Source organism: Mandrillus leucophaeus, unplaced genomic scaffold (genome assembly GCF_000951045.1).
Source record: "Mandrillus leucophaeus isolate KB7577 unplaced genomic scaffold, Mleu.le_1.0 Scaffold34, whole genome shotgun sequence".
Lineage (NCBI taxonomy): Eukaryota > Metazoa > Chordata > Mammalia > Primates > Cercopithecidae > Mandrillus > Mandrillus leucophaeus.
The window spans coordinates 614375-628307 of NW_012103587.1; the positions used below are offsets into that span (position 1 = coordinate 614375).

General features: G+C 51.4%; 2 protein-coding genes across 6 annotated transcripts in view; one reads left to right on the forward strand and one right to left on the reverse strand.

The window, feature by feature from the left end:
* Window positions 1-11059, forward strand: part of DNAH10 (dynein, axonemal, heavy chain 10) — a 222062-nt gene extending 211003 nt beyond the window's left edge. Inside the window, exons 67-78 of the mRNA XM_011988890.1 lie at window positions 434-588; window positions 2012-2195; window positions 3758-3958; window positions 4626-4835; window positions 5015-5110; window positions 5750-5921; window positions 6699-6830; window positions 6995-7206; window positions 7299-7466; window positions 8695-8875; window positions 9969-10114; window positions 10669-11059. Of these exons, the coding sequence (XP_011844280.1) occupies window positions 434-588; window positions 2012-2195; window positions 3758-3958; window positions 4626-4835; window positions 5015-5110; window positions 5750-5921; window positions 6699-6830; window positions 6995-7206; window positions 7299-7466; window positions 8695-8875; window positions 9969-10114; window positions 10669-10815 (2004 nt within the window). The 3' untranslated portion in view covers window positions 10816-11059. The remainder of the gene's footprint in view (window positions 1-433; window positions 589-2011; window positions 2196-3757; window positions 3959-4625; window positions 4836-5014; window positions 5111-5749; window positions 5922-6698; window positions 6831-6994; window positions 7207-7298; window positions 7467-8694; window positions 8876-9968; window positions 10115-10668) is intronic.
* Window positions 11060-11745: 686 nt separating this feature from the next.
* Window positions 11746-13933, reverse strand: part of CCDC92 (coiled-coil domain containing 92) — a 34550-nt gene continuing 32362 nt past the window's right edge. For all 5 annotated transcript variants that reach the window (XM_011988873.1, XM_011988872.1, XM_011988870.1 and 2 more), the window contains one exon: window positions 11746-13162. In XM_011988873.1, coding sequence (XP_011844263.1) covers window positions 12390-13162 — 773 coding nt within the window. In that variant the 3' untranslated portion in view covers window positions 11746-12389. The remainder of the gene's footprint in view (window positions 13163-13933) is intronic.

Here is a 13933-nt window from a genome sequence, read left to right on the forward strand (position 1 = left end):
CATCCATCCATCCATTCATCTCTGTATCCATCCACCCTCCTACCCATCCAGCCACCCATCCATCCATTTACCCACCTACCCATTCATCTACCCATTCGCCCACCCACCCACCTACCTACTCATCCATCCATCCACCCATGCATGCACCCACCTATCCATCTACCTACCGACCCATCCATCCCAGAAATAGTTGTTGGGCATCTACCATGTACCATGTCCCTTGATGGGCACTCAGTGAATAAGACTCAGTTTCTCCTTTCTGAATGTCATAGTCTTTGGGGGTAGAGAATGACAGATCTGACCAGGTGGCCTTCAGTTACTACACCTATAGATTCTCATCCCTTTCCAGTGGCTTTTGCCACCTTCACACACAAATGGGGACCTATGTCATTTCTGAGTTGATGCCACAATGAATAATCTTTGCTTTTCCCAGTGGTATGACCTGGATTCACTGGAGCAGTTTCCATTCCCCTTGGGTTACGATAACAACATCACCCCTTTCCAGAAATTGCTTATTTTGCGCTGTTTCCGTGTGGATCGGGTCTATCGGGCAGTGACTGACTATGTGACTGTAACAATGGGAGAGAAGTAAGTGTGTCGTTTTGTTGATTTGCCGCTTTTCATGGGGTGGGATCGCCAGCATCCTCCCACCTTGGGCTCAAAGAAAGCAGAAGCTGACCAGCTCCCGTGACAGCTGTCGCCACCCTGTCTGGACAATATTCCATAGCCAATATTCTAGAATTCTTCAATATTCTAGAACAGCGCTAGTCACAAGAAATTCAATGTGAGCCACATATGCAGTTTCGAAAGTTCTAGTAGCTCCATTAGAAAAGAAATGGGCGCAATTAATTGTAATATATTTTATTTAAATGAATATATTAAAATTATCATTTAAATGTATAATCAATATGAACATGATTGAGACATTTTACATGCTTTTTTTGGTATTAAGTCTTCAAAATCCTGTGTGAATTCACACTTACAGCACATCTCAATTGGGGCCAGCCACATTTTAAGTGCTGAGTCGCCGCGTGTGCCTCATGGCCGTCACACTGGACAATGTTGCTCTAGCATGGGGTACAAAGCCAGGCAGAGAGCGTGGGACTGCAGCTCAGATGTGCCCTTGCAGCCAGTAGGCCATGGCAGCGAGTGATGAGGCTGGGTGGAGTCCTGGTCCCTGGGCAGCTGCCCTTAGCTCCTGCTGACTGATACCATGTGCCACTGGGAACCCACAGTGGCTGGATCCTCTGACTCTGAAAGAAGCTAGGACTTCAGATTTTTACCTGAAATATCCCAGTATCTTTGTGTTGGCAATGAATTTTAAAACGCACGTCTGGGTCAAGTGCAGTGGCTCATACCTGTAATCCCAGCATTTCAGGAGGCTGATGTGGGAGGATCGCTTGAGGCCAGGAGTTCGAGACCAGCCTGGGCAACATAGCGAGATACTGCCTCTAAAAAATAAAAAATAAAAAATAAATGAGCCAGCTGTGCTGGCGCACACCTGTAGTCAAGCTACTAAGGAAGCTGAGGTGGGAGAATGGCTTGAGCCCGAGAGTTTGAGGCTGCAGTGAGCTATGATAGTACCACTGTACTCCAGCCTGGGCAACAGAGTGAAATTATATCTCTCAATTAAAAAAGAAAAAGAAAAAGAAAAAGAAAAAGAAAAAACCCACACACAAAACTCAAAATTCAAGATGTGGACCATTCAGGACACACCTGTGGAACCTCAGGGTTTTGTGCCATGGGCACGCCCACCTGGAGGGCAAGCTGAGGTGCCCAGCTCAGCACAAACCAACTGAATCGAGCGTGCAGGGGGTACAGGAGTTCCTCATCAGGGTGGGAGACGTGCATAGAAACTAGAATCTAAAACAGGGAAGACTGCAAAGAGCTATCCCAGGGGAGGGGTCAGAAGGTTCTGGACACTGGAGGAGGCAGCACTGATCAGACAGGCCAGCCCCTGGTCTGGAGCTGTCCTCCCGGGACAGTTTTCTGACTATGTTTCTTTCACCAGGTATGTACAGCCCCCAATGATCAGCTTTGAAGCTATTTTTGAGCAGAGCACTCCAAATTCGCCCATTGTGTTTATCCTGAGTCCTGGCTCTGACCCTGCCAGTGATCTTATGAAATTAGCAGAGCGAAGTGGTTTTGGAGGAAATCGCCTCAAATTCCTTGCAATGGGTCAAGGTCAAGAAAAGGTAATTTGTGGCTGAAAGGAACAAGCTCTACATTTAGGGGAGGTCCCTGGTGTCTGCTAAGGAGGAGCTAACCTGGATTTAAGCTGAGAGTGCCACGCCACAAATAAGTTGGATGCATTTCCGAGCAAAGCAGCAGTAATGAAACACTGCGTAGATGACAATAATAGTTATGATTTCACAACCTTGTGTTGTGATCGTGGTGCTGTGCTTTTCTTTTTTTCCTTTTTCTTTTCTTTTTGAGACAGGGTCTTGCTCTGTGACCCAGGCTGGAGTGCAGTGTTACGAACATAGCTCCCTGCAGCCTCGACCTCCTGACTGTTAAGTGATCGTCCTGCCTCAGCCTCCCCAGTAGCAGCTGGGACTACAGGCATGCATCACCATGCCTGGCTAATGTTTTTTGTATTTTCTGTAGAGAAAAATACAAACACGTCACCATGTTGCCCTGGGTGGTCTTGAACTCCTGGACTCAAGTGATCCTCCCACTTCAGCCTCCCAAAGTGGGATCACAGGCATGAGCCACAGTGCCCAGGCTGTGCCGTCTTCAAAGCCCTTTCACACACAGTCCTTACCTTCCTTAGTCCCTGAACAGCCTCATTGCAGGTCAGAATTATGATGGCCCCAATTGCATGGCCAAGGGAGTGGATCGAGAGAGGCTGAGCCCAGGACCATTCAGGACAGAACTGTGGTGCAAATCCTCCTGTCCTTCTGAGCCAGAGAGCTTTCTTTGCTGAGGTCTTGCCTCTCTGCATCACAGTGCTCCCTGCTAGAACTTGCTACGCAAGTTCAGTACAATGTGGGACAAAGCTTGCAGGAAAAGCCTGTGCGTCAGCAAGTGTGATGGTCGCAGGCATGCGTGTTGGGGTCAGAGGGAGCTGACTGCCAGTCCTGGCTTTGCTATGAACTGCGAGGCTTTGGGTAAGCCCCTCTGCTGCTGAAAGCCCCTGGGTGAGATGAGGATGGCCATACCCATGCTGGATGGCCCAGGAGGCAAGCCCTGGGCACCAGCAAGGCGGGCCACCTCTCTCAACCACAACACTGAAAGAAGCTATTGTAACATCAGCGCTCATGTGTTTTAAGCCATTTCAGAAACCAAGGCTTGATTTGGGTGTTTAGCTTGTTTGTGCTTGAATTACATTTGGGAGGGGGCATGGTGATTGTTTTCCAGGCCTAGGGCCCTGAAGATCTTACAGTGGCCAGGACAATCCCTACTTCCTGGTGGGCTTTAGCTGGTCTGTTGCAGCCCTGCTCAGGAGTCCTCGGGACAGGAGCGACTGTGTGGGAGAAGCTGGGGTTTCTAGGGCCAGGGGGGCTGATGAGTGCAAAATGCTAACCCATCTTCCAGGCTGTGTGTGACCAGCTCAGTGCACCCACGGGGCCCATGGGGTTTCTAAAAGATGGTTTATTTGAAGGCTCCTCCTGTAGCTCCTGGATCCTTGGCTTGCTTTTGGCTGCTGCTGGAGCTGGCCACCACCTTTCTGTGGGGTAGAGTGGGTCTCTGGAGAGCACGGGGTTGGGTTTGGATGCCAACTCCCCCCTCTCCTCCTCCCTCTCCCCTGGCGCAGGTGGCCCTGCAGCTGCTGGAGACTGCAGTGGCTCGGGGGCAGTGGCTGATGCTGCAGAACTGCCACCTCCTGGTCAAGTGGCTGAAAGATCTGGAGAAGTCCTTGGAGAGGATCACCAAGCCCCACCCAGACTTCCGCCTGTGGCTCACCACGGACCCCACCAAGGGCTTCCCCATTGGGATTCTGCAGAAGTCCCTAAAGGTCTGGCTTCAGGATGGACACCAACATACCCAGCTTCCCAGACCACCACCATATTGCTGTGGGGCCGGGGTGTGCGTGTGTCTGTGTAGAAATAAACCTTAGGCTGCAGTTGAAACCCTTCTCATCCCGTTTCTCTCTCTTTAGAGGGAGCTGCTGTCCTAGGTGGGTGTTTGTGACTCCCAGGCCTCTCTCTACCAATTCTGCATGTGTCCCTAACAGTATCTAGGCTGCTTTTCATAAACTTCATGCCCCCACCGCCCCCCCACCCCCACCCCAGAGCCTGCAGTTCTCTAGTGCTGACTGCAGAAGTTTCGGGTGGTTTACATGCCCCATTTAATTTATTCTCCAGCAAATTCTTTTGGAAAGGTTTTGTCCTTCCCCGTCTCTCTCTCTCTGGGGAGGTGGAGGAAAGACTTGACTTTCATTCTACAGTAAAGGATCTCATGGTTCAGAGGAAGGTCAAAGACCCTTGATCCTTGACCCTGAGCGCTAGAACATCGAGTCCTTTAACTTCTTAGCCTGGGCCCTGGACAAGAGACTTTAGCTATCGGAGGCTCAGACAGACGGCTCCGCAGAGGAAGGAAAGCGCAGTGCCTGCATTGTGCACACTCTTCCAAGCTTGTGGGCCTGCGGTCTCCGTCACTGTGCGTTTTCTTCTCTTCTGAAGGTTGTCACTGAGCCGCCCAATGGGCTGAAACTCAACATGAGGGCAACTTACTTCAAGATCTCTCACGAAATGCTGGACCAGTGCCCGCACCCTGCCTTCAAGCCGCTGGTCTACGTGCTGGCATTCTTTCATGCTGTGGTGCAGGAGAGAAGGAAGTTTGGGAAGATTGGCTGGAACGTATACTATGACTTCAATGAGTCTGACTTCCAGGTGACAGTGGCTGCTTCTCCTTGGAAATCGCTTCCTTAGGTGGCTGCTTCCTCCCCGACTTTCCTCTGAGTTCAACCACAGCAGGGTTGCGCCGTTCCCAGCAGCCTTTTCAGAAAAGTATCAGAATGTGAACAGCTTGGTGGGTTTCAGTGTAACTGAGCGTGTTCTCTTCTTTTAAGGTCTGCATGGAAATTCTGAACACGTACTTAACGAAAGCCTTCCAGCAACGGGACCCGAGGATCCCGTGGGGCAGCCTCAAGTACCTAATTGGAGAGGTAGGGGTGACCGGGGATCCTTCTGCAGGTGCCTCTAGGGCTACAGAGCTGTGACCTTGTGCCCCTATTTTCCTCTGAGCCCTCAGAGCCAGCCTCTTCTGCCCCTGTTCCCCTTGAGTCTCTGTGACATTCTCTCTGCTCTCACCCAGTTGTTATTTGTCCTAAGTGAGCTCTATTCACACAGAGGTTCCCTGAGCTGGATCCATGGCTGGGGATCCAGGCTAGGCATCCTCTAGCCCCTTGCTTCCACTGTCGCTGTGTACAGAGCTCACAGGAAGCTTCCCCGGTGGTCTGCACACGGCTCAAGCAGTGACATCAATTCCAAAGACAGAAGCAGCTGCTGGCTTCTTTGGCTGTTTGTTTGATGTGTTTGGGGGACTTTACTTGCTGCACAGAGGCTACCAACACTTCCTGAGGGCTTCTTATTGCTTTGGGCCCTATCCCTTGGGAAGCCAGCAAAGCCACAGATCAATTGTGTGAACAGTGGCCCAAAAGGCTATGCAAGTCAACAGGTTCGAGCCTTGCAGCAGCCAGGCTGTAGGCGTCTCTTGACCCTGGGCGCGCCTCTGGCCCCGGGCCCCCAGGGTGCACACAGTAGGTTCTGAGCTCCTGGCTGGCTCTCAGGCCCTCTAATTTCAGGTCATGTATGGAGGACGGGCCATCGACAGCTTTGATCGCCGCATCCTGACCATCTACATGGATGAGTACCTGGGGGACTTCATTTTTGATACTTTCCAGCCATTCCACTTCTTCCGGAACAAGGAAGTGGACTACAAAATCCCTGTTGGTGACGAAAAGGAGAAATTTGTTGGTGAGATTTCTCAGACATGAAAAGATTTTCAAGGCTTTTTCTAAGGGAGACCATACATTTCAACTGGCTCCTCTCCTGGTGGGGCTCCTTGGCTGGTCAGGTGTGGTCTGTTAAGCCTGTTAGGTGGCTTGGCAGACAATTCCTGGCTGCAGAGCTGATCGAGTTCAGATTTCCCATCCTGCAATGATGGTAAATAAATCAGGGTCCACCTGGAAGGGCAGAGTGGCCACAGTGAAGCTCACTGAGACTTTTTCAGAAAAGATGGATATACGGCTGGACTGGGTGCGGTAGTGTAGAATTTTTACATTAAAAACGTCATTGGCTGGTTATGGTGACTCGCACCTGTAATCCCTTCTTTGGAAGGCCAAGAAGCGCAGATCGCTTGAGCCGAGAAGTTCAAGACCAGCCTGGGCCACCAAGCAAGATCCCATCTCTACAAAAAAATAAAAAATCAAAACAAAAACAAAAACAAAAAATTAAACAAACAAAAAACAATAAAAAAATTAGTCGAGTGTGGTAGTGAACACCTGTAGTACCAGCTACTTGGGAGGCTGAGATGGGAGAAATGCTTGAGCCCAGGAGGTCGAGGCTGTAGTGATCAATGCACGTCAGTGCACTCCAGCCTGGGTGACTTAAGACCCTGTCTCAAAAAAAAAAAAAAAGTCACCCTCTAAACAGTAGAAATTAGTCTTGCATGTCTGGGGACTTTGAGGCTGTGGGCCCTGAGAAAGCACAGGTGGCTGGACAGTGCCACCTCCGTTGTTCTCTTGATTGCAGAAGCCATTGAGGCCCTCCCGCTTGCCAACACGCCAGAAGTGTTTGGTCTCCACTCCAACGCTGAGATTGGCTATTACACACAGGCGGCTCGAGACATGTGGGCGCACCTGCTGGAGCTGCAGCCTCAGACAGGTAAAGTCTGACTCCGGAGGACTTCATTAGTTTGAGTGGGGTTTTACGATTGCTTCTTGTAGCTCTCCCACATTGCTGATGGCTTTCCCAGAACCGGAAGGCTCAGGAGGCTCCAGTTCTACACATAGATGCCTTGCTTTCTCTGAAAAGTGTCCTGGTTTTAGGGGAATCCAGCAGTGGCATCAGCCGCGATGATTATATTGGCCAAGTGGCCAAAGACATAGAAAACAAGATGCCCAAAGTCTTTGACTTGGACCAAGTGAGGAAGCGCCTTGGAACAGGAATCTCCCCCACTTCGGTGGTGCTCCTGCAGGAGCTGGAACGCTTCAACAAGCTTGTGGTCCGGATGACCAAGTCTCTGGCTGAACTTCAAAGGGTGAGCCTGTCTCTCATGTGTAGATTACTGCCTAGACATGTGGCACCTGGGGTTCTGATCGAGTCTTGCCGATTGCTCTTGATTCTAAATAGGCCTTAGCTGGAGAAGTTGGAATGAGCAATGAGTTAGACGATGTGGCCAGGTCTCTTTTTATCGGGCAGATCCCTAATATCTGGAGAAGGCTTGCTCCCGACACCTTAAAGTCCCTTGGAAACTGGATGGTCTACTTCCTGCGGCGGTTCAGCCAGTATATGTTGTGGGTAAGAGGCACGTTACTACCTCCTCTCTGTCTGCCGATTCAAGTGTCAACCTAGACTCCCTCAAACCACCTCGCAAGCCCCTCTTTCCATGTCCCAGCAGTAACCTCTGTTAGAGTTTACTGGGTGCTCTGGAAATGGTCTGAGATTCTTACAAGCATATCTGTATCTTCAGTTTTTCCTTTTCTTTTTTCTTTTGAAGACTCTGAAGCATACTATGCATACCCGATTATTTTATCTAAGCGTATATCTTGGCACTTGTTCCATATTAGTACACAGAAAGCAAGCTCGTTCTTTTTTAGAGTATGCCATTGTACAAATGTTCCATATCCTTTCTCTTCCTTCTGTATCCTGAAAATATGGTAACTGTCTACATTTAGGTGGTTACCATATATATGTATATATATTTTGCTAATACAAGTAACATTCTGGCGCACATGTCTATGAATATGCATAGGGGTGTATTCCACGGATAAATTCTGACAGTGGAAGAGTTGGATCAAAGAGCGTGTGCATTTTAAATTTTGATAGCTCTTGTTGGCTGGTTCTTAGAAAGGCTGAAACCACAGTCTACGAGCGTGCTTCTTTCCTCACCCCTCTGCAACACTGTGTTCTTAACATTTTGGATCCCTGTCTCCCTGATAGGTGAAAATAAGATCTCATTGTTTTGCTTTGCATGTCTTTAATTATGGTGAGCCTGAGTGTACTTCGCATACTTTACAGATATTTCGTGTTGGCTTTTTCTGTGAATTGTCCTTTTGTATCTGGATTTCATTTTTAGTAAGGTCTCCATCGTCTCACTGATGGTTAAGAGCTCTTTGCAAATCAAAGAAATTAGCCCTTGGTCTGTATTTGTCCCAGCTTGTCGTAAGTCTTGACTTTGCTTACATTATTTTTTCCGCAGAAAAGCTTTACATTTTTACGTGGTCAAACCTATAAGGCTTTTCTTTGTTATCCTGGGCTTTGTATTTCCTACTCCATGATATGAAAGCATTCACTGGGGATGTGGCCCAGTACTTCTGTGGTTTTATTTTTATATCTAAATCTTTGATCTACCCGGACTGTGGCAGTCCAGATTGTTTTTCTCAAATGGGTGGCCACTTGTGCCAACGCCATCTTTTGCCACTCAGGTGAAATACGTCTTTTATCATAAACTAACTTCCAGGCCAGCTTTGACCTGGCATTGGATGGCAGCCCCAGGCTCCCAGCACTTGCCCTGTCTTCTCTCCAGGTCACCGAGGGTGAGCCCAGCGTGATGTGGCTCTCAGGGCTGCACATCCCTGAGTCCTACCTCACGGCGCTGGTGCAGGCCACCTGCCGGAAGAACGGCTGGCCGCTGGACCGCTCCACCTTGTTCACACAAGTGACCAAGTTCCAGGACGCAGATGAAGTGAATGAGCGGGCGGGACAAGGTACCGTCAGCTCATCAGGGATCCACAGCCTCTCACTTAGGATTTCTCTCCCTGAGCCACCTCCAAGTCAAAGGGATAGGCATAGCGTGGGCCTCGATGGGCCAGGCCATGTTTGAAAGGCAGCCTGCCAAAAATATGTCCTGTCTGTGCACTGCCCATGTCGTAACACCTCTGAGGGTGGATACAGAAGTTTCTCTTCCACTTTCTCCGTTGAGACCTGGGGTCTATGGCAGGGGAGACCTGAACCATGTTCACGCTGCTAGCTCATGGGAAGTGGGCTCCTAGGGCAGAATTAGCTCTTGCAAAAACCATCAGGTGGCTTTCCTGTAACCCCTGACAGGGCCAGGGGCATGGGAGCCACAGAGCAGTATGGACTAACTTGGTTGGAACTCTTTGATTATGCCATAACTTCAGGTCCTTTAGACAATGGTTACTGACTGTGTAAACGAGAACTGGAAACTGCTGTTTCCCCGGGGCCATGTTGTCTTAAGAGTTCATTTAACTGCAAGGAACAAAAGCTCTTTTGAGATGGCTTAAGGAGTGGGGACTTACAGTAAAGATGTAGGGACTCTCCAGCTCTCAGTGGCGGGGCAGCTGGCAGGTGTCTGGGCTGCCACTCTCTCTGGGGCCACAGGCGTGCGCTCCTCGCTTCTCCTCTTTGTATGTCTGCTGGGTCCTCCTCCCCGGGGACCACTTTCTCTGTGAGGCTTCTACTTCCTGCTCCCCAGCCACTTCGGCTCCCAGGGTAGCCGGGGTTGCCATGGTGCCCATTCTGACTCTGGTGCCATGCATCTTCCTAGCCTGGGGGCCCAGGGTGGTCTAAGTCCGTCGACCTTGATGCCTCATTCCTGGGGGAGAGGCCACCGCCCCGCACCCACTTCTCTGGGCCCTGGGGGAGGGCCACGGGGTGTCCTGTCTGAGTCGCTCCTCCACAGAGGGAAGGTGGGCAGGACAGAAGCGCTGGAGAAGGGCCTGGGCTGTCCCCAGGGCGCTGGGGAGGAGGCCAGCCAGTGGCTTGTGTGTGTCGCTGTGTGCGCCTGATGGCAGGCTGTGGATGCTCCGGTTGTATCCAGTCTCTTCCTTGTGTCTCTAGGGTGCTTTGTCTCAGGACTGTACCTGGAGGGTGCTGACTGGGATATAGAAAAAGGATGTCTTATCAAGAGCAAACCCAAGGTGCTGGTTGTGGACCTGCCGATCCTGAAGATCATCCCCATTGAAGCCCATCGCCTCAAGCTGCAGGTGAAGGTCCCAGCCCCTCCTCTCTGACACTAGAGCCCTTCCTCTTCTGACTGTAGTTATGGCTGAGGTGGTTTCCAATAGTCCTGCTTTTTAAAACAGGGGTGCCTAAGCTTTATGGGCTGGGGAGAGTCTTGGAGCCGTGATAAAAGCTCTGGATAGCCGCTTCCCGGGAAAGGCGCGGCTGCACATGTGTGGACGCCGATCCTTCCAGAGGTGTCAGGCTCAAGTTGTGATCCTGTGGTCAAGACTAACCAAGGGGAGACTCCCTCCCTTGCAAAATGCTGCAGACGTTGCCTGAGTCATAAAGTGGTTCCCTCTGGTGTGGACAGCACATGCCTTCTGCTCTGCCTGGGCCAGGGCCCACTTTTAACCAGTGTCAGTGTGAAGCCAGGTCCCCGTGAAGCTGGCAGAGGGCGGCCCTGCACAGCCCCAGCCTCGTGTGTTCTCAGGTGCAGTCTTGCACGGGGGCCCCTGTCAAGACTTACACTGCCCCTTTGCCTTTATCCCCCTGCACCCCTCTCCGTGGGGGCGCCTCACCTGCCTCTCCCTTGCAGAATACCTTCCGGACCCCCGTCTACACCACCTCCATGAGAAGGAACGCCATGGGAGTCGGCTTGGTGTTTGAAGCTGATCTCTTTACCACGAGGCACATTTCTCACTGGGTGCTGCAAGGAGTATGCCTCACCCTGAATTCTGATTAACCTTTGGGTGAAGAAAACTGCTTAATGAATTCGGAGCCTCGGGCTGGTTGGGAAGAGTGATCAGGTCTGCTGTCATTTCTTGGGGCTTCTCAAGAGGCAGGAGGGGGACTGACACTGATTTTTCATTTGAAATCAGCCATTTAAATCTCTTTCCATACAAATTAACCTGAATGGTTTTATTTTTAATACTACTTTTTAAAAGGAATTTATATGATCACAAAGTAAATATTGGAGAGTATTTTAAGGTGTGTGGAGTTTTCTTTTCCTTCTCAGAGAAAACACTTGATTAAGCAAAAGTGCCTGAAATACATAGCATTGGCACAAGTGAGACTCCTAATGTCATTTCCAAAAGTGTGTTTTCGACGATCCAGGTCTGTTTCAGCAGATGCTCCTTTTTGGCAAGAAGGGCTGATGATGTCGGGCACACAGCAGAAGTGGCCAGAGTCACCTGGAGCCACTTCTCCCCCTTCCAGAACTCTCTGGCCCTAGTTTCTTTGGCTCTGACCTGCTACAGTGACTGTGAGGTTGTTGAGCTTAGTGTTTAGTTCCTGCATGAGCTTCCACCCCCAGCCTGCCTGGGTCTGTGTGGGGTCAGGTGAGGACATGGAACCTCCAGGACCAGTGGTCACTGGGCACCCCTTCCCTCTGTGCACGACAAGGCTGGCCTGGAGCCCTGGCTGGCCACCTGGAGATGAGGGGTGGCTTCACTCCACGAGGGAGGGGAGGGGCTCGCAAGGGCAGCACAGTGGGCAGACGCCATCAGAGGCAAAAGCAGCTTCCCACAGAAGCTCAGGAGCACAGCACATTCTAAGGACTAGCTCTGGGCAGGGAGGAAGCAGGAGTGGCTTCTGGGACCTGGGATTGCTCTCCCTCCTGCAGTCTCCTAGCCCTCCTTCAGGTGTTTAATAAAAGACACAAAACAGAAGGAAGGCGGGTTTAGAAAATAAAGTTTGTTGGGATCGTAAACATTTTGGATAAAACAAACAAAAAAAAATATGAACACACATTCAGGTTGTAGTGCCATGAGGAGTAGCGTCATCTTATTTAGTTCCTTGAGATACACGCACGGCTGCTCGGTGATCGGTGCCGCCCTGGGAAAGGTTGGTCAGGAGGTGACGGGGTCTCCAGGAGGAAGTTGGGAGGTGACAGGGGTCTCCAGGAGGGAGCAGGGGCTGCTCGGCCAGGCTGCCCTGGAGCCTGAGGATAAGGTCAAGGATGGCATGTGTTGCTCCGACTTGAGAATTAGGTGTGTGACTATGTGGCATTGTGAACATCAGGAGTGACGCAGCCGTGGCCGGGGCTTTGTCCGCAGCGCACTTAGGTTACACGGAGCGGGATCGGAAGCAAGCGATTCGGCACACAGGCGTTTGGCCACAGCAATTAGGAAATACATATTCTGCAGCAGGGACACAATCATATTTTGGTGTGAAGAAGAGGGCAAGAGGAGCAGGAGAATTGGTCGGTAGGTGTGAAAAGAGTTTGGCATGCATGGGAATTAAACAGAAAAGGTGTGGCTGAGATTTCCTAGTGGTGCTCACAGTGCATGGACAGCGCGGGGTGGGGCCCGGCGGGCTTCACACAGTTCTGTCCGTCCCTGAGTGCTTCCTCACCACCTTGCTTCCGTTCACCTGGTCAACCGCCAGGGTCTTCACCTCGGGCTGGGCCTGCGGCGGGGTGGCGTGGTGGATCCGATGCGCCACCCCAACGTGGGCCTTGTGCGGCTTTTCACGGGCCGGGCTGTGCTGCTCGCTGCTTCGGTCAGAGGCGATGGGGGGGATGACGAGGGGCCTCTCTTTGATGAGGTGGACCTCGGCGGACTCCCTAGCCAGTAGAAATGGGGTAGGGTCGGGCATAGCATCCACTGGTTCCCGCAAAAGGAGTTTCCTGCTCTCTGCCCCGAATCTGTAGACCTCTTCAAATTCCGGGTGCAAGGGGGCTGAGAGGCTCTTTTTCATGCGGCGGCGAGGCGTTTCAGGTAGCTTGTCTTTGGGGGGCGCTGGCTTGTAGCTGGCCAGCACGGGGCTCCCTGACGGGCTGGCATCTGAGGTCCCGCTGGAGCTCATGAGCTTCTTCTTGGCGGCGTGCAGCTGGGAGGTCAGGTAGGCGATGGTGCTGGCCCGCTGCTCCAGCTCGCTAGACAGCAGGGTCAGCTTGTGACTCTTGGCCTTCAACTCCTCCAGGTACTTCTTCTCCCGCTCCTTGATGGTGTTCTCCAGCACTGTGATCATCGCGTTTTTTTGCTCCAGTTCTTTCAACAACTCAGCATTTTCGTTCTCTTTCACTTTCAGTTGGGCTTCCAGCTCTTCACATCTTTTCTTTAATTCGCTGCTTCTAGAAGTCCCATCTCCTACAAGAATAAGCCGAGGAAGGAGGTGAAGAACTCATTAGACTGAGGCTGAGTGGTGAGGCCTACGGGGCAGGCGGACCTGTCTGGTGGGGGGCCCTGTCTAGGCTGTGGGGGCTCTGGAAAGACCCCTCCCCTCCCCGAGGTGGGGAGATGAGGGCATCTCAGAGGCCCTTTCCAGCTCTTAGTTCTCTGGCTTACTGCAGAAAAGAATGTCTCTGAACCTTAAAGATGCTGAAGTTAAAAGAGGCAATTGCAGAGTATCAGACCTCAGCAAACACTTAGGATTAAACTGGCCACAAGTCCTTCTGTCTGCTCAGATGGCATTTATGAAATGCCTGCTACATTCAAAGCACTGTTTTAGGAAACTCAAATGTACAAAGAATTCTCCATGTCTACTGCATTAAAACTCTGATGTTTAGAGAAGAGGTGTGGTGCTGTCACTGTGCTCTGCCGCTGGCCTCCTCTTACCCCGCTCCCCGCACCACACACGCACAGAGACTCCTTCCCACTTCCTGCTCAGAGAGAGCTGCTTCATGTCTGTGGCTCCTGCCCTTGGCCCCTCGCTGCTGCCCTAACACTTCGGGCCTCTGCCTCCTGCTGTCCCTGGGTGCCTGCCCTCACCCAGTCCTTCAGCACATGCCAGTTGCCTCCTTCTCCTGCTCCGCTGGTGACCTGCAGTCCCTGGTCACCTCACACAGCGCCCTTGGCTCTCAACCCTGGGTAGCCATCCTGCTCCTCCTAACGCTGGCTGGCTGGCTGGCCATCCTCCTT